Source organism: Anguilla rostrata, chromosome 18 (genome assembly GCF_018555375.3).
Source record: "Anguilla rostrata isolate EN2019 chromosome 18, ASM1855537v3, whole genome shotgun sequence".
Classification (NCBI taxonomy): domain Eukaryota; kingdom Metazoa; phylum Chordata; class Actinopteri; order Anguilliformes; family Anguillidae; genus Anguilla; species Anguilla rostrata.
This window is the reverse complement of record NC_057950.1, coordinates 9926876-9946801: the sequence shown is the minus strand read 5'-3', so window position 1 is coordinate 9946801 and position 19926 is coordinate 9926876. Positions and strand designations below refer to the sequence as shown.

General features: G+C 42.8%; 2 protein-coding genes across 3 annotated transcripts; one reads left to right on the top strand and one right to left on the bottom strand.

Annotated features, from left to right (window-relative positions):
- Positions 1-87: 87 nt before the first annotated feature.
- On the bottom strand, positions 88-14040 carry LOC135245016 (uncharacterized). Of its 2 annotated transcripts, none has more exons than XM_064317766.1 (8): positions 13911-14040; positions 8060-8264; positions 7104-7287; positions 3568-6873; positions 2840-3019; positions 2360-2532; positions 1404-1521; positions 88-940 (listed from the first exon to the last, which is right to left on the bottom strand). In XM_064317766.1, exons 2-8 carry the CDS (start codon positions 8260-8262, stop codon positions 731-733), a joined length of 4374 nt encoding a protein of 1457 aa, XP_064173836.1. In that variant the 5' UTR covers positions 8263-8264; positions 13911-14040; the 3' UTR covers positions 88-730. The 2 variants fall into 2 exon arrangements, with proteins under 2 accessions (XP_064173836.1, XP_064173837.1); XM_064317767.1 differs by lacking the exon at positions 13911-14040 and adding an exon at positions 9414-9470.
- On the top strand, positions 9479-19070 carry ttl (tubulin tyrosine ligase). Its single transcript, XM_064317776.1, has 8 exons — positions 9479-10175; positions 10963-11041; positions 11498-11730; positions 11829-11964; positions 12592-12861; positions 13989-14132; positions 14591-14740; positions 14844-19070. The coding sequence occupies exons 1-8, from the start codon at positions 10007-10009 to the stop codon at positions 14899-14901; spliced, it is 1239 nt and encodes a 412-aa protein (XP_064173846.1). The 5' UTR covers positions 9479-10006; the 3' UTR covers positions 14902-19070.
- Positions 19071-19926: the final 856 nt, after the last annotated feature.

Genomic DNA, 19926 nt, shown 5'->3' with positions numbered 1-19926 from the left:
TTGGCAAGTCAATGGAGAGAAAATAACTTTCCACCCAGCTTCACACACCTCTTTGGAGAATCTCAATGATTGCTACCACTGCAGGGTAACTGAGTTGCAGTGTGGCAACTTCCGTGTTTCATTTATTTTTCTACCAAGTGAACTCAAGGCCAAGCGTACTTACTGAATTGACCAAAGCAAATTACTTCCTTAGCCATGCTGGCATGTACTACTGAAGTTGATTAGGACGGAACATAAAATGGTGTATCACCCAACCGGACACACTCCCACAGTCTGCAGTACAGTTACATGGGGATATTGTTCTTACAGCTTTGAATTCATTCATTCTTTGCAATACCGGGTTTTTGTTCCTCAGAGAAGAACCCTCTATGTCCTTCATCGGTTTTCTGTACCATGGGAAAAAACTTGTTTAACAAATTTGGAATCCCTGTCATGTGCACAAGCCAGTCTCATCACTACAGTAATCTCCTACAAACAGTGTTGCCAACGCTTCTTTTTGCTCCACAATCCACAAGCTGAGCTGTGCAGTAACTGATGTATAATCACTGATGCAGGCAGCCTGTGGAGCCCCAGTTTGCCAGAGAAGTGCTGCAGTGGAATCGAGTGTCTTAGAAGGGCTGCAGCCGCATTACAGATGATTTTTCGTCTAATGGTTACAGTAAATCCACAGAGGCATTATGGGTGTATAGCACCGTCAGTGATATCCTTCTTACGCAAGGTCGTCACGACATCATGATGGCCACTTGAGGGTCCCCTGAATTTGAATGGGAGGGGCCAGGCTGGGCGCGGGTGGGTGCAGGGACGTCTTCCGGAGGCCGAGGTCATCGGTGTCTGGGTTGGAGTTCTGCTGGGCCCGGTGAATCTGAAGATTCCTTCTCCACTGGAGGCACAGAGCCGCTGCCTCAGCTCCATCCGAGTTAGGCTCTGGCTGTCTCAGTCCCTGATTGGACAAAAAAAGATGAAAGTCATCTGTCACTAGTGAAGTGACAGCACTGATGTGAGCCATCTCCTGTTAGCCGATGTCAGCCCAGCTAGTAGATGACAATCTATACAGTCAGGCAGACGGGTCCTCCCTCTATCTGTATAGTCAATGTTGATGTGGGCTTCCAGCAACCTCATGAAGATGTGTGTCTTGGTTCTGAAAGACTTAACAGCAAATGGGGGCACATGCAGTGAAAAGTTTCTCAGTTCTGTTTAAAATAAAATAAAAAATTTTAATCCTTTTTTTTAATCCAACTGTGCATTGAGGGTGTACAAGTCATTCTATACAACAGAGGGTCTCACGTTGATGCAGGCAGTCATGAGCAGCAGTGTCATATTGGAGGGGGGGGGGTGAGTTAGGACGATTCAAAAGGCCTTCAGAAAATAATCCCTGGTGGTGTCTTTGGTCATGAGGGTCTCACCTTAATACAGGCCGTCTCAGCTGCTTGCACTCCCTGCAGGATGATCAACAGCAGGTTCTGGGCATTCTTCACCAGGATTTCATCTGAGGACTTACTACCAGGGGTCAAGGCATTCACACTGGGGGAACAAGGGGACGTGACAAGGGGTGTTCGCTACCAGCTCTACCAAACGACTCCTTTATTTTATGATCAATCCTTTATATCTTAACATTGAACAGACTGTATTTTTCCACATCATTAGCACTAATTGCTTGGGTTATGATGAAGTCATGAAAATTTCAACACGTTCTTACCCTGCACTGAATGTCTTAGTCATAACCCTGCAAAGTGACAGTTACAATGTGAACAATGTCAAACGAGCTGAGAAAATTAATTTGCTCACCACCAACCATGGTCAAAATCTGTCTGCAAAAGGCATATATCTGTAGTATATGAATTTGTACAGTTATTTGTCGACCGTATAGTATCAATACATGTAACTACTGTAATCTGGGGCCAGTTGTCTCTGTGTTCCACTGTTGGCAGGGCAATGATCAGTCACCCTGGGAATGGGAACAGTGGGCCTTTCCAGTGCAGTCAGAATGAAGAATTGCAGGATGTCCTGATTCCCATTTAGCCTCCCATGATAGCTGTGAGACATAATTCATGCTAACTGGAAGCTTGTTTCTGTTTCTGGCAGCATAGAACATTAGGAGCTACGTGTTTGTCTGGAGGTGGCACAGTCATAGCCAATGGCTGAAAGTTAATGTCCCATCATTTTAATTAGTCACTGGGCTTAAGAGGTTGAAAGGCTGCAGCATGATGATGTTTTATTTTTATATATTCATTTTATCTCTTGGAACCTTTAACTTTCGTCTGCTAGACTGTTTTATTATTTTTTTGTAATTAGGGCTCCATTGAAAAAGACCCACAGTAAATAAAGGTTAATAAATAAATAAAATAAATGAATGTCATACCTGGAGATAATAGTGAGCTGGTTGGTGGTGGTGAGAATCTTCTCCAATATGAGACAGAGGTCCTCCCTACTGCGCTCATTCAGGGAGTGGTCAGCAATGACCCTGACAAACTGGGTCACGGTCCGGCAACTGGACACTATATCTTTGGCTGTGGTGACGAACACCTCTTTGCTCTGTCAAGGAAATTATTAAATACTACTAATAATACAGGTAATGACAATGAATTGCATCTATGTTGTACTTTTCAATGATCTTAAAACAATTTACAGTGAAGAGAAGAAACACTATAATTATCACTAGTGTACAGCATCCACAAGGGTTATGCGCGTCAGCTGTTCTGTACTAGAGCGATCACCACACATTAGCTGAGTTGGGGGAAGGGGGGGGGGGTGTTCACGTATTAAGCCAATTAAGCAAGGGGATGGTTAGGTGATTAGGTGGCTAGATAAAGAGAGACACACACACACTCTTTCCCTCTACCTGTATGGGCCCTCTCCTGCGCAAGTACTGGGTCATGTGGTAGATCTTCTCAGCCATGGCTCTGGTCACCTGGATGACATGGTTGTTCTGTGCGTCCCACTTGTCCGTCTCTCTCTTCAGGAAGAGGGAAGTGTAGGTGAGGGAGGGTGCCCCCCTGCTGGCAGTGAGCCCAGTGCCACCCTAAGGAACAAAACTGAAATTTGTGTATTTTTGCACAACCACACATATGTACGTACACAGATTACAAAAATACACACAGGCACACATGCATTCAAATGTACAAAAGCGTATTGAGTTCTCATAGCCTACCAGGCAGTCCCCAATCTTCAATCATAGTTCAAGAATTTCCAGCTAACTTTGCCTTCTGTCACTCAAATGTTGAGGGAACAATATTTGCAAGAGGTCCTTTTGACCAGTACAACTGCCAAGTAGAGTAGTGCCAATCAGCTGTTGACAGGATTTGATTTAATTTATCTAATGCTGAACTAGCCAATTTTTCATACATGCATGGGATTATAGCTAATACCAAAATTAGATTTGTTTGTTCAACCATGGCAGTATTACAAATGAGTTCAGTATTTAGCTAAACATCCAAAGGCACTGTTCAAAAATAAACAGGTGAATTACAAAAAAATACAGGTATTGTGCAATGACTCAAGATGGGCAGAACAGTACCATTGTTCCTAATGTCATTTGTTACAAAGTTGAAACCGGAAACGCTGTATTACCCTTTTTAGCTCCTGATTAGGCATAGGAGGCTTCTGAGTATCCTGTTCAGAGGTTTTTGTGTTCATATTAGGATGGTTTTCCTCCCAGGAAGCTATGACTGGATCAGGTGGACATGTAGTCTCCTTCTGAGTTGGCAGAAATTTTAAGAGGATGTTTTGGGCATCATCGGCCTCCCTGCCCTGCAGATAGAGTTTGACCTGCTGTTTGGTAGCCTGGTGAACACCTTCCACCATGTCCACCTCTTCCACAAGGAAGTGAGCCTTAGCTGACCAATGTTCTATGTGAATTTCCAGACTGTGCATGTCATCCAAGTCCTGAGTTTCCACTATTTGCCTGGCCCTGCACACAATGTCAGATATCTGAAAGGACAGATGCTCATTAATAGACCTTAGGTTAGCTCGAACCCTGGGATTCCTAATGTAATTGAGGAAGTCTTGAATGTTCTGACAGGCTGCTTTCACATTAGTTAAAAGAGATTCTGCATCCCTCTCAAATTTCGCCTTTACCTCCTTGATCTTTTCAGGGCTCTCACTGTCTGTGCACACCAAAACTGCCAAGCGGATGATGTTTTGAAGTGTGGCAGAGTAGTCCTTGTTAAACCTACTAACAAGACCAGACAGCACCTTCATCTTGACAAGCAGCTGCCTCTGTAAGAGTTCGGACTTTGCCAGCTGATGGATATCAGAGAGGGGCACAGTATTGAGGTTTTCAGTCACCTGGAGGTAGGTCTCTGTGAGGGCCTTCACCTCCTCCTGAAGACCTCTCATCTTCGTAACACCATTTCTGTTTTTACAAATTGAAGAAGTCAGTCTGGCTGCTTCCTGGACCCTCAGAGAGTTCTCTGATATTACCCCCATTCTTCTCTGTGGACTTGTCAAACGTCTGACAGCCTGTTCTGTTCCACCATATGCCACACCACCCAAGATCCTATCTAGTGAATTCAACAATACCTGTACAGACAGGGCCCAAAGGATGCAAGGACCCTCCAGTTTATCGGGTGTGACTGGTACAGATGATGCCAGTTCGGCCAGATGTTTAGTGCTGGTCTGAGCTTTCTTCAGTTTACTGTGCAGCACGGTGATGCTCTCTTGATGTTCACCTCTTGCCACAATCTCTGATGATGTGACCAGCTGCACAACATCTGAGCACAGTTGCATCACCTCACTCAGCTGCTGTGGTGTATTTCCAGTCTGAGATCCACCCTGGAACATGGCACAGGCTGCGTGGTACCAGGTGCCAGCGGCGGGCAGCAGGATCTGGCGCATGTTGCTAATGTTATCGGAGAATAGCGTCGCGTATTTGTAGATGTTGTCTGTGCTCATCGCGGCCCCCATAGCACTCTCCTGTGCAGTTTGCACCAGCATTGATGTGAGGCCCACCACTTCTAACCGCAGTCCCTCCAGCCTCTGACCCTCAATGTCATTGATGATAGCATCAGCCTCTTTGGCGGCCTGTATGTAGCTGTTGGAGAGCTCAAGGACTTTTGTGCAAGCCACACTGAGAGATGTTACGTCTTTCTCTTTGGTTGCCTTTAGGACTTCATACAGCAAGGGTAACAAGTCAACATCCTTAAGTATATGAGTGGGTTTCACCTCACTGACAAATTCCATTTCCCCTGATTCACCAGTGTTGCTGTCGCTCAACAGTGGAGGTTTGTCAGGGTCTTTCTCTACATGCTGTGCACAACATGGACTGGATGTACTTCTTTTTTCGGTTCCAAGAGATAAAAACTCAGGGCCTTCATCGTGATCCAAGTTGGAGCCCTCAGGCTCCTCTGACACATGCGTGGGCCGTGAGATTGAAGGATGACGAGCTTCATCTCGCAAGGGACTGAGGAGGTGTGGGTGTTGCAGGCCATCCAACCCTTCCCTTAAAGTGTGAAACCGCTCAACTGCCTTTGAAAACTTCTGCAAAAATCCTGAAAATGTTTCCATGTCCCACCCAAGCTCCAAATGGAGGCGCTCCACACATGTGGTTACCTCGGCTATTGAAGCTTCCACCTGCTTCACCAGCACCAGAAGCCCATTTCGAAAGATTGGGTTATCGCTTCGGTCAACATGCCTCTTCACAGATCTAACCATGTGGTTCATATGACCCATGAGGTTAGTGGCATGCTCAATAAAATGGTTGGGACTTTGGGCTTTAAATGCTCTCTCACAGCCACTATAGTCTTCTGCCATCTCCTGAAGGGTGAGGCTAGTAAGTGCCTTCACATCCAGGATGTCATTGAGAAAGTCTGTTAGCTGGCTGGTCTCCTCTGCCCATCGCTGGTGAATATCTTGGAGCCTTTCCAAAGCCCCGGAGGGGGGGCTGCCCATACCACACTCCTGTACAAGTGGCACTACAACACCCTTCAGCCTTATCAGGCATGCCCTGGAGCTCTCTACATTCTCAATGCACTTGAGGTCTGTGGACAGACTCGAAATGAAGCTGGCGACTTGGACCATTCGGTCTGCATGAGATAGGAATGCAATGAGCAGGGGCTTAATGCTTTCTGGTGACCTGCTGGCAATGTTTAATAGTTTATCAAATGGGGCTGTTGCTATAACAAACACGTCCAGGGCCTGGTACAGAACGGCCATCACTATGCTGTCATTAAGCTTCAGCAGCTGCTGCATCAGATAGGTACATTTGTCTTCCAGGTCCTTCTGTGTTTGCTGTGTGTGGTCAGATGAACTTCCCGAGAACTTTGCCTGCTGAGATATCTCCAACCAGAGTCGGAGGACGCAGCGGCAACGGTTTACGACAGTCGACTGGATGAATTTCCTTGAGGTGTTGGCCACCACCATGCAGTGGATCACCAGGTCTCCCAGCAAGCTGTCAAAGTTGCTCTCTCTAATTGCAGAATGCTCAGAGATGGACAACAGCCCGAGCAAAACCTGTAGCTTATCAGTGTAGCCTCCGGTGGGGCCTGAGAGACCTCCGCGGCAGCTGCTCTTCAGCATCAATATGAGCCCATTGATGGTGGAGTCCACCAGATCCATGACGTACTTCTTGGCAGCCTGAGCCTGCTCACTTTGGGGGTGTTTGATGGTGGTGCACAGTGCCGTGTGCAACATGGAGACACATTTCTTCAGGATGTCCAGGGAGGTGAGTACATGCTCTTGCTGCCCGGGGTCCCGCAGGTCTTCGGCTCTCCTCTCCGCCAGGTCGTTGAGCAGCAGAAGGGCCTCCGAGAAGCCCCGAAATGCCCTCAGTAAGGAAGGGATGTCTGGGGCCCCCTCCAGCTGGGACAGGCAGTCTAGGAGCAAGTGAGCTGATGTGACTATCTTCCTGACAATGGCATCGTCCTCCACTAATAGGATCTGCAGAAAAAAAACATAATTTTTATGTTTTACATATTACCATTTCATTTGTTACCTGTAATGGGCACAAAACTAAGTACTATTCCATACTGGTGCCAGGCATCACAGGCAGCTGTCCTCTTGAAATCAACAAATATGCATTCTAATCAATATGTGAATGCAAATGCTATAGCTTTTCTCATCAAAACAAACAGAAAACTGCCAAAAACAAGAACAATCATTGTCAGTACCTTAAGCAGTCCGAGCAAGACATTTTGAGTGCAGGAAATAAGTTCATCTCTGTGATCAGCAAGCTGGGGTTGGATGCTGAGCTTTTGGGCAGCCAGCAGCATGTGCTGACCCGACAGCTTCATGGAAGCCACCACTGGTTCCATCTCTGCCTTCATGACATCATCATCTGATTCTGCAGCGAGCCTGGTAAATGTGAAACAGACATGGAGTTGCTCTTTCAGGTGCCCCTTCTTTGTGCTTCACGGCAGCCATGTTTTCCAGTGCCAAAAATAGGTCACTGGGACCACTGGAATGTGCCCGGATGCAATATGACAGGGTAATTGGAATTGAATGGAATACTATGGGACTTGTCAGTTCAATTCAATTCAAATCACTTTATTTGTCCCCCAGGGGCAATTGCAGAGGCACGTAGAGTAGTACGATTAACAAGTAACACAATACAGGAGAAAATTTAAAAAATAAAATAAAATAAAATACAAGCTATACACATTACCAAGCTATACACTTGGGCTGAATATCTTTCAAAATGTATATATATATAGGTTTGATTTTGGCTGGTTTAGTGGGTACACAGCCCAGATTTCATCCTCCTTCACGGAAAATGCCAGTTTATCCAAACAAACTGACAGGCTTTCAGGTTTCCACTTTCTGTAACCCATAGAGCACCAACTGGGTTCTTTGCTTGGTAGCTTATTAATAAAAAGTCAACTTTATAACCAGTGTGTTCCAACTCACTGGAAGAAAGTGGGCTTATATTGTTGATTTGTGTTATGGCGGGGTAAGCTGAAGTAAAATTCACATGGTTTATACTCAGCAGTTATGGCATTTCAGTAGAATGAAACGTGCAAAAGAAATATCAGCCACTAGCAACAACAGGGAAAATTAATAAGGATAGAGTCCAATCTACAGCAAATTGCTCAAGGGGCAGGTCTCACTGTAAAATCAAGAGGCTCACTTGGAAGCGAGGGCAGCCATGTTCTTCGATGCCTTTGCCACACCCTCTGCTGCTCCCTCCAGTGTGGCAAACTGATCAGACACCTCCCCACTCTCACAGATTAGCACCAGGTGGCACAGGTGGGTCACAACAGGTGCCACCACCCTTTCAATGGACTTTGTCTTAACGAGGTCAGGCAGGCCATGCTCCAAAAAGGACACCATTCCTGCCAAAGAGGAATCTGGATATTAGCGCGCAGCAGTGATGTGTGTATGGTAGAAACATCCATTGGTTCTGAAGCCTTGCACCACAGGAATAACGTCAAATCCATACAATTAAATAACATTTAATTTGACTTTGTTATGCTCAGTCAGAAAATTATCTTGCCTTATTTATTTTTGCAGCGACAAATAATGCAAAAAAACCCAAAACACAACACACTGTGACAACACATCTTTAAGTAACACAACACATCAAATTCTGTTATTTTAGTAGTGACTAAAAATATTCATGTGATGCAATATTATACATTAGGTGTATCCTATTACTAAAACAATTAGGCTGCATTTATTCAAAGAACACCAACGCATAAAGGTTGCACACATGTACAGAAAATGCCGTAATAAAACTGAACTTACTTCAAATTCCTAAAGGAAGACTGCAAAAAAGTCATAAATAAAATCACGTTTTATTCTCACAGCCCCGGTCCAAAAATAATGTCTCTAAAACCATCTATAGCCGGTGGATTGACAGATCGCTATGAGAAGTTCCCAATCTGAGCGCAATAGCTTTTCATTCACTGTAAGGAACTGTGACGATGGCTGCTCTGTGTACCATAGCAACCCTGTAAGACGACTCGAACATTGCCTCAACTACACATAAATTATGAAAGATGAGCGTATCCTTCACGCATACAGAAAATTCATACTACCATCAAAGTAAGTGGGCATTAGATGATCACAAAGAGCTGTGCTATAATGTAAGAATGTGTCTGCGTTTACATTTTGTTTATAGTGCTTTTAATGGGATATTTGCTGAGACATGCAATAGGCCCTACAGCAGACTGGAGGCTGTGTAACTGTTGCTTTACAACATAAGTTTGGCATTTTCTAAAAAAACACATTTCACTGATGTAGATATCCCCCAAGCCGAATTTAACAACTGAAGCTTCACGTGTTGTTTGGGAAAGTATAACAGACATATGCTTATAAGTAGTATTGCGAACTCTATAGACGTCCAATGCATATAACATAAATTAAAATTTCAGAATAGCTACATATTAAAAATGTAATTTTGCATACAGCCTGCGGTGCCATCGCACAAAAAACCAGACGGTGTCTAAACAAACTACACTACCCACAATTCAGTGCAATACCTTTTTAATGCTTGCACGGACCATGTGACGGCGAGGGCTGACAGCTGGACCTCGCTGGGAATAAAGGGGGAGAGACCGTGCTTAGGGTGGATATATGAGACGTGGGAATTACAAAGACGATGCAAGGCACTGTACGATAAAACTTGCAATGAGTGACCTTTTTGGGTTCCTTTTTGTGTACAGCAAACGTAGCAGAAGAAGCTTCCGACTGGTGTTGTTTTAAGGACTTCAACAAGCTACTGAGAGAATGTCTGGCTAGCAACCAGCTAGCAACCCTGCGAACATATAATTTTGAAAGGAACTCGCTAGCATTTATTGCTAGCTTGGACAGTCACACCCATAGCTAACTGGCTAGCTTGTTGGGAACCCAGGATCAGTTTACATTTTTACGACTAAATTAACCGTTTATGGACGATCATTGTGCGAAGCTGGAATAAGATATTTAATGTTACTAGTAGTTCAAGCTAGCTGGCCAAAACATTGCTGCCTGCACAAACTGGATAGATAGCTAGCTAACTTGGCTAGCTAAAAATGAATGACTCATGACACAGAGTGCTTTGATAAGTTAGTACATAACTGATATAGCTAGCAGCATGAATCTTCCAATGTATACATTCGTCGCCCGAGATGACAACAGTAGCATCTATGCCGAAGTTTCCAAAATCCTGATTTCCACCGGGCACTGGAAGAGACTGAAAAAAGATAACCCCAGATTCAACCTGATGCTGGGAGAAAGGAACAGGCTCCCGTTTGGAAGGCTAGGTAAGAACGAAGCTCATCAACTCATATGAAAATGATCTGGAGATAACCAGTTTTGTATAGCTTTCCATTACCATTTGCCTTTTTTATGTATAGACTATGCATTGTTATTGCAGAAAGAAGGCGAATTAGCTGAAATGCAATTATATCGTATCGACCTTATTGGCTCGCCAGCTGTTACAGCTAACTATATATTGAGGCATTCGTTTGCCTTTTACTTTTCTTGGTAGCTGTCTCCTTTAAATTACTTAGGCACATTAGCCTTTCAGCGGTCTGTGTAGCTAGACCACTGGGTTTCCGCTTAAGTCTCATTGCTGCAGCCCAAATCGAAAGTGAGCTAGCTAGCTAGCTAATTGACTGCATTTTCTTTATGGAAATGTTTAGTATGTAGCTGACAGTATCTTGGAAGCTAGGCAACCTGGCAGTTTATACTTAGCGTATCGACACATCCATCCGGAGTTCTTCTCTGCACTATGTTATATTGAAACGCACTTATTCATTCCACCACTTGTTAGCACGTATTATCGAATTAAATGTTATCCTAAGGGGCAGTTTTGATAAATGACCTTACATGACTCCTCCGTTTCCCTCAAATGCTGACCAGGGGAGGGAGTGTGAAGGGTTAAAATCTTCTGTCTTCCTAATCGGAAGCACAACACGCCTCCGTTGTTGAATGCGCACGACTACTCCGCTACCGTGCGCTATACAGACACTGTGATTTAGTGAATTGCCTAAATATGCAGCCAGAGGCATCATTTTGCTCTCTTTCTTTTCTGCATATTATCCACAGGGCACGAACCAGGACTGGTGCAGCTGGTGAATTATTACAGAGGAGCCGACAAGTTGTGCCGTAAAGCGTCTTTGGTAAAGTATGTATTACGCTCAGTCTAGGAATATTTTTTGTTCCTGACATTCTAATGTGCCGCATAACATGTTTTGCGGTTCTCATTGCAGGTTTAATGCAGTGTCATTTTTAGCCTTAATCATAGTGACGTTAATAGGACTGGGGGAAAATCAGAGAAGGTCAATCCCTTTAATTTCCCTTTAATCTCCTCCAACTGGAGTCAGGACAGGCACATAGTGGGGGCCTGTTTCTTCTATTCCATAGTAAATGAAGCACACTCATTTCTCAGCTATCCAGATCTGTATATGAAGGTTGAAGTTAAATTTTGTGTAATCAAGGTTAAATAGTGTGTTTCTGGACCTAATTAACTTCAGTGCAAGAAGTTCTCAGGCTGACCTCAGTTTTGTTCCAGTCTGACGAGAGGAAACGTGTACACATATTATGCACTGTCTCTAGTCAAAAGTTGTTTTTGTTTCCCAAGATTAATCAAGACCAGTCCAGAGCTGTCCGATTCCTGCAACTGGTTCCCAGAATCATACATCATCTACCCCACAAACCTCAAGACCCCAGTGGCCCCAGCCAAAAATGGCATAAGCCACTTAAAGAGTAACCCGAAAACAGATGAGAGAGAAGTTTTCCTGGCTTCCTATCACCAAAAGAGGGAAAACGAGGAGGGATCAGTGTGGATAGCGAAATCTTCTGCTGGAGCCAAAGGTGAAACTCCAGGGAGTATCCAGAAATGGTCAATTTTCAGGAAGTAATCACTGCAAATGTTGCATTCATTGCCTGGTCTTCCATTGACTCTGTTCTAGGTGCTGGGATTTTAATATCTTCTGATGCCAATCAGTTGCTGGAGTACATTGATAATCAAGGCCAGGTCCATGTCATTCAGAAATACCTGGAAAAACCCCTTCTGCTGGAACCAGGTCATCGCAAATTTGACATCAGGTACGTCAGATTAAGAACGCTGAGCAGTAGGTCATTGAACTGGACGCCAGTACTAACCTCTGCCCAGTCATGTGCTGTGTTTGAATGCTGAACAAGCTCAAACATGAATATTGAACTTCTCTATGAATATTCACAACTTTCCTGCTAGAACTATACTGTATTAAAGTGCATATATAAAATGCTGACTCATCATTCTTGCTGCTGTCGCAGGGATGCTGCAGTGTCGTACTGCTGTAATTACTAGTGTAATTATTAGTGGCATCATTTATCAAATGTGTTGCCAAACAGTTTTCCATTGCGTCATACTGAATGTTGATGTACACACAAGCACATGAGTAAAATGTAAAGTGTGGAAAAACTTTAAATTGCTAGGTACAAATAACGTAATTACAGTTGTCAAATATAAAAGCAGATGTACAAAATCGTAACATAATGCACTCTTTCTGCAGTAATTGAAACATTCCCTTGTAATTTACTAAAGCTGATGGAGCAGGTTAATATAAGCTCTATTCTCCAGTTTTATTTTATGGAAAGTTTTCATGCGATTGACAAAGCAACACATATAATAATAATAATAAAATTAACAAATAAAAAGGTTTGTTGACTCGGCTGTTCTGTTCTTGGCAGGAGCTGGGTGCTGGTTGACCATCAGTACAACATCTACCTGTACAAAGAGGGGGTGCTGAGAACGTCCTCTGAGCCCTACAACAGCTCTGACTTCCAGGACAAGACCAGCCACCTGACCAATCACTGCATCCAGAAGGAGCACTCTCAAAACTACGGCCGATACGAAGAGGGAAACGAGATGTTCTTCGATGAGTTCCGCGAGTATCTGCTCAGCTCCCACAATGTTTCCCTTGAGGGGGTTATTTTACCTCAGATCAAACAGATCATAAGGTACAGCGTCCCCCTATTTCAATTACATTTCGATATTTTCTTTATATTTCCAGATTTCATAAATTCCATATTTTAGAATTTTAGATAAAGTACATATTGTCTGGTTTACATTATAATAAAATTAATTACATATCTTATTTATATAGTGCCTTTTACAGGAAAATATACAAATTTTGAAAAGCTGGGGCTAAATGCCCAAAAAGTCAATTAGGTAAAAAGAACATCTCTGTAGGAATCCAGCTTGGAGGGGGAGCCTGTCCTTCACTGGCAGGCCCAGTGTCAGTACTTATAGTTAGACTTAATGGTAATAGGGAGGCAATGGGGAATCTACTAGACAATTAACCATGTTTGGGAAGAAAATAGACCAGGTTATTATAGACTAGCTGGTAAAATAGACAGTCTAAACAAAGGTGGTTTAAGAAAAGAAAAATCTTTAAATCATACTGTGACTGGGGTTAAGTCTGTAAAACTGTATTGATTGCTACCCATTTAACTTGTTTCCTTTTTAAATGTTCTGGGCCTTCCTGTTGTCTGTGGTTTCCTTTACTCTGACATGAAGAAGTGCACCGGGCGACTGTGCCAATGAATATTATGCGATTAAATATCAGAACGTTCTGGCCCACGTCTGCAGGCAATCAATATAACCACTGAGCCTGACGCTATTTGGTTTATAATTTATTATCTGACGTTGAGCTGAACAGAATTATGTAATTTATTACTATGGAAATAGGATTTAATATAATAATCACTGTACTCTTACTTTGTTGGAGGATTTTCAACAATACCTGCATTAATGTGTAATAATTTACTTCCGGCACCACGTTCTGTTCCTAGAGGAAGTTCTAGCCACCGCCATTATTTGACATACAGTTGGTGCTCAATTTAAACCTCTGATTCCCTAAGAAAAGTCCAAATACATATTGTAATTCTTAAAATTCCTTCAGCTAGACCATCTCAGAGGGTTGAAATGGATAAACGGAAAGCAAAATCGAGTGATTTGGGGAAAGTGGTGTGATTATGAGCCCTTTGTGTGGAAGGTGGTTCTTTACCTGTTTAATGGCTTTGTGCTTCTCTGCCTGGTTCAGCTCTCTGTTTCTGAGTAACTCCTCTGACCGATCTCGTCCCAGGAGCTGCTTGGCCTGTATCGAGCCCACAATCAGCACCAAGCACCTGTCCTATCAGAGCTTCCAGCTCTTCGGCTTTGACTTCATGGTTGACGAGAGCTTCAAGGTCTGGCTGATCGAAATCAACGGTGCCCCTGCATGTGCCCAGTGAGTCCTCTCCTCTTCCACTGCATTTCACTGTTTCAGTCTGTAATAAAAACACAAGTTACTCAGCATGTACACACACAATATACACAATTCTACATTTTAGAAGTGCACTTTTCCCTCTCTCTCCTGTTCTCTCTTTCCTACTTTCTCTCTCCCCCTCACTGTGATCATCCTTCAATTTAATTATTCTGCCCCTTATCAAATATTATTTCAATGTCTGAGCGGAGATCAGGGCCGAGGGTTCACTTCCAGTCATTTGCCTATATCCGACAAGAGAGCCTGGTTTTGAGAAATAATTATTTTAAAAATAGTTAATTAATGTTAATTAATTCCCTGTGTCACATCATAATGGGGGCATTTGTATTTCTGGGAACACTTCATTTGAAATAACTTCTACTCATGAAATGAAGTATGGTGTTCTGTGCTTTTATATTATATATTTGATATTTTTTCCCCAGAAAACTGTATCCAGAGTTGTGTCAGGGAATCGTGGATGTAGCAATATCCAGTGTCTACACCTTGAATGACTCCACCCCATCCTCGGCCTCCTCCTCTTGCTCCTCCCCTAAACCAAGACCGGCCTATCACCAGGGCCCGTTCATCAAACTGTAAGCACGGGATGTTCCACCATGCCCATAGAGCCCTGGCTTCCACTACTGTAACCCCCTCCCCTCCTCTCAAACGGCTTGCCTCCCCCTTCTGGCCTCATAGATACGTCTGCTCATCATCCGGAGCGGCAGGCGGGGACGGGAGGGTCCCCTCACTCTGAGGACGTGCGGCGTGGAGAGGGAGCCGGGGGAAGAGATCAGAAAATGGCCCCTAAAATCGGAAACAACCTCATAAGATCCCTAACCCTGGCCCAGCTCAGTCTTCAGTGTTCCAAACCTCCAGTGATTGCGGGCGGCCATTGCAGTTGGAATGTGACGTTTGGTCTTAGCGAATGTGTGGGAGGAGCTTGTGAGAGGGACAGACACGGACAGGGTGGGGTTACCTCTTTCACCACTACCCCCCCCCCCCCCTTTTTTTGGCACAAAAATGTCCAGGAAGTCAGGAAGTTAATGTTCTTGGGAGTACGGACAGCACGTGGGGGAAAAGAAGTGGTGTTATATCCATCTATCACTCAATACTTGTGTCTTCAGTGCCTTACATATAAAGACCCCCTGTCCTTTATTTTGCACCATCAACTCCCAGTGTGTAGGATGTTAACCCATGTGCTGTGTGCTGCCAGGTGAGGTTGCATTTGTGTGCGTGTGTGTGCGTGTGTTTGTGTTTTTTGTGTATGTGTATTGCATCAGCACCCACAAATGCTTCTGTTCTTGGCAGAGTGGTTGAAGTTTTGTTTGACAGACTTAAACCATGACCAGTGTGTCTTTTGCGCTGATGTTTGCTCTGTTATGCCATTTTAAACATTACAGTAAATCCCTGCTCTCTGTATCTGTAGGCCTACAATTAGCTGAAACCCTCAAGCTTTCGGTAGAATATTCCAGTCTGAAATCTCAAAACCGGTGAATGATTTCTGAAATGCTATAACTTCAGTTGGCCATTTTGAAATCTCAGATTTTACTTGGATTGACTGGCAATTCACCCCTTTTTTGTTTTGGTTTATGAATCAGACCTGAAAAAACCCAGAACTCCTGACCAGGCTAGATACACTTCCTGGCTAGTCAACCACACATCCAAAATTCAATGGTTTAATTCCATTTGTTGCTAGAAGCTAGAAAGCAATTTAGCAACTAAATGAATATGATCCATTTGTGATTGGCAGGTGTGCGGGAGCTCTTGTCTTATTAACTCATGGCCTTTATTTATGGACTTAAGCATTTTGGCAAATTCATTCTTAAGTCTGTTGGCAGTGTACCAACAGAAGAACAGTGATGTAATCTGCCAAGTGAATGATCAATATTACTAACTTCGCAGATGCTCATCCTGGGCAAAGTACATTATATTGTACATGGTACACATTTGTATAGCTGAATGTTTACTGAAACAATTTGGTTGAATTGTCTTGATAAACAGTGCAACAGAAATGCCACAACTAATATATAGCCCAGGAGATGCTTTGTGTTGCAGCTCTGTAACCAAGGCACCAGAGTCTTAACATTTTATGTGCTTAAGGCAGGTTACAGAAGGCAGGTAATCTCCATACAATGGCTTAGGACATATCTAGGATTCATTCAACCACATTTCAAAAACAACAAAGGATTGTGGGTAGCAGGCTGATTGATTTGCATCACAGGTCAGGGCAGAGCTCAGCCAGGTGCCCTGCACTGTACGAGCTGCCATATTGGGCTTTGTCAGCAAGTGAAGCAGTTGTGTGTCCAGTGCAGATGATGTTTTTTGTGTTTGCTGAAATGCACATAATAACACTGCCCCAGTCCCTCTCATTTTCTCCAGTGCTGTGGATTTCAGACATTTTGGGTGGAAGTGGAAAGTGTTTAGAAGGAAGCATAAGGTGAAGGAATAGGAATGTTTTTCTTTGTGAATTAATTTGCACAAAATATCCGAAGCAGATGAAGATTGTGCTAATGGAATGAAAAATGTTGCATTAGTCTGCAGCTGTGTGAGAGAAACAGACACTTTTCAGAGCATAGAATCCCCCCCCTTCACCCGTCCATCAATGTTCGAACCGAATTGCATGCTGAATTGTGTGCTGTTACAAGTGTGTCCTTGCATCCAGTCATTTCTTTTTCTCATATCCCTGTGTTAACTATACTTTGAGTGAAGGGTTACCCCATGAAGTATTAGCTCCTTCGTTATGCACAACTAGATTAATAATACATTATTTAGGTTCTTTTCTAGTGCCTGTTCAAAACAAGGTTCTAAACTTCTTGATTTTGAAGTGTAGATTAGAATTAATGTAGCGTAGGCTTATTGCATTGATGTAATCGATGACTGAAGGAAACCGTTTCTAACCTGCAGACAGATTTGCACAATGAGGTTTTGTGTTTGTATTTTAATAGCAGCTCATGTGTAGTTACTTTTTCATATATTTTTATTGCACCGTTTAGGTTACCCTTCTCTCTAGAATGGCAGAAATGAATGGCTTGAGGTACCAGCAGTTAATCAGTTGCACGTCTCTTTTTAAAGGATTGTGAGATTGCTGATAAGAAACCTTGATGGGTTCCTGTGTCTTTTTGCTCCGTCCATGGAAAATTGAGCACGCATAATCCTGTTTGTGCGTTGCAGTCACAGCACTGCACCGATGCAGATAAATGTTGTATGCAGAAACTTATCTTTTAGTAGAAACTTTCCCTTAACTGCCACCATGCATTTATTTGGTTAGTGAACAACGAGGCTTCGTGACACCAAAAATTGGTGGAGATGCCATATGCTCTCATTTGGCATGGATTTGAAACGATCGTTGCAGTTTGCTCTGGAGAGCAGTAATGTTGATTGCTTAAAACAAGCCAGCGATTTTCAGCATTGTAACTCTGCCCACAATGGGTGCTCATGTAACCTCCCAGTATGCTGTGTTGGAAGGGCCTGGCTACAGGTCCAGGGGAGGAAAAAGACGAGTTTTAGGTCCTCCTTCATGTTCATATTTTGCATTTTCTCTGAAATGTGTTCATTCGTGCGTTCCGTTTTTTACTCAGTGCGTTCTCAAGGGTTGTGTAGAATAACTTTTTCCGTTTTCTATCACAGGCCCTCATTTTGTTGATGCTTCTGCAATACTCCTTCTACAAACTTGTCTGTATAAAAACCGACTTCAGGAAGGAACTGTGTTCAGTGATATAACTGTAGCCCCAGACCAGAGTTTAAAAAGCGCAAAGTGGGGAAAAAGCCAATGCGAGGTCAACTTCTTCCAACCATAATAAGAAAATGCACATTTTTGTCATGGACAGTCTCAAAGGAAGTGTTAGCCAAATGAATGAAACCTACTTTGTGTGTGAATGTGTTACCAGAATGTATACCACACAAGAGAAAAATAAAAAGGAAGCCTGTTTCTAGATTCTTCTTTACAGTATAATTTACAAATTATGAACCATCCTTTGTATACAGTATGTATTTATTTGGAACTAATTTGGATCCCAAAGAAATGAGCAGCATTATTTTTGTCCTGTATAATGTTATAGAACACATTTTTCCCTCAAAGGGAAGGGGGGGTGCCTTGGGGCGAGTGGGAATCATGAAGTTTGGATGAAGCCAAGTATGTGTGCCCTCATACCCCATTTCTTTGTCTGTCCACCCATCTTTTCACAGTTTTCACAAGAGATAATGCCCTTCTGTGACTGGTTCTGTGCATCCTCGTGTAAGTTTGTTATCCAATCGGTTGTCTTGTATGTTTTTTTTGGGGTTTTTTTCATGGTGTGGGACAGCAGGTGTGTTTCCTACTGTCAAAACTTTCCATAAGCAATGATCCTCCTGACCAAAGATGATTCTGGTTTGCATGTTCAAAACCTGTCCCATATCCATACGTTAAAGCAAAAACTGATTATAGGCAAATGCTTGATACATCCCTGCGTGCATTACCAAGCTTAGACATACATTTGTTATACAGAAATGAATGGGGTTTTTTTTTCTTCTTCCTGTGAGAATTTCTGTAAGGTGGAGGGGGGGGGGGGTCAAAGTAAAAGGTTTATTTACCTGGCTGTGGAATTCTTGTATCTGTTCTGCCCCCACCTTGTATGAGTTCTTTGGATTCATAATGACTGACACCCATGAAGCATTTTTCTGTAAGACAAACAGGACAAATACAAACCATAAATGGTAAATGAAGGAAACCATCACTGCAACAAAACAATTTATTTTCATTTAAACATGGACTTTATAAAAAGATTCCTACCATACACGGCTCTTGTTACCATACTCAAATGTAGTGTGTCTGTTGTCTGAAAAATCTGTTGATTCTGTGTTACTCTCTTAAACAGTCTATTGCATGTAAACTTGGTTGTATCAGTACTGAGCATTATATCATAAATAATAAAATGTAACATCTTATTGATTTGTCTCTTGTATGTTTCTAGCCTCTCATTGTGTCAAACATTTTCTCTAAATTTCAGTAACACCACAAGGGTCTGGGAACAGAAATGTTGCATTTATGTTGTTTTTTTGCTTAGGATATGCTCTTATGTAGGATTTACACAATGTTTTTAATCAAAATGTTTTGTTCTTAGACACTGCTGGCATGTTTTGTGTAGAAAATCAGCTTACAAACTGCTGTTGTGCTCAAGAGTACAACAGCAGTTTGCATAGATGGCTTTATTTCAGAAAGCCATCTATGCAAAGCTGGGGCCAGAATACCTGCAGATAAGTCAGAGGTTAGAGCTAGTTCATGAATCATTAAATAGCTGGGTCATTTTGACGCCTGCATTTACATTATTTTCACATTGTCCTCCCAGTAATTACAGTGTCCCTTGTCACCGTGGCGGGCAGGGTGAAACAGTCAGCACCGAACATAAATGCATTTCATGCTAAAATGCAACTGATAGCAGTTCAGTTGTTTAGCACCACCCGGTACCACCACTCCATATCACTTACTAGCTATACATTATTCTACTGCGATTGGCTTCCATCTTTAATAATTTATTTGAGAATAATTGAGCCAGCAAGGCAGTGTAATCAAGATAAATTGTTAAGGACATTGCTTTTACAATTCTTTTTACAAATATTAAATAGATAAAGTTTTCATTTACTGAATCAGACGGTGTTATTATAGATCACGGCGTAATGGCAACATTTTAATGCAATGTCGATTACCATGTTTCTGGCAAAGGTGTAGCGCGCTCGTTCTGGACCTAAGGGCACAGGTAGTGTGCGATTTTAAAGTTTGTCAGTTGCTGAGTCGAGAATCTCA

Bases quoted from the DNA above. Each gene is read 5' to 3' on its own strand.
- LOC135245016 (XM_064317766.1), bottom strand. From the start codon at position 8,262: ATGGTGTCCTTTTTGGAGCATGGCCTGCCTGACCTCGTTAAGACAAAG. The intron at 7,288-8,059 runs GTGAGCCTCTTG...CACATTTACCAG, and splicing joins ATGGCTGCCCTCGCTTCCAA to GCTCGCTGCAGAATCAGATG. The intron at 2,533-2,839 runs GTAGAGGGAAAG...TTTCCTTGACAG, and splicing joins GCAGGAGAGGGCCCATACAG to AGCAAAGAGGTGTTCGTCAC.
- ttl (XM_064317776.1), top strand. From the start codon at position 10,007: ATGAATCTTCCAATGTATACATTCGTCGCCCGAGATGACAACAGTAGC. The intron at 10,176-10,962 runs GTAAGAACGAAG...TATTATCCACAG, and splicing joins GCTCCCGTTTGGAAGGCTAG to GGCACGAACCAGGACTGGTG. The intron at 11,965-12,591 runs GTACGTCAGATT...TGTTCTTGGCAG, and splicing joins CATCGCAAATTTGACATCAG to GAGCTGGGTGCTGGTTGACC.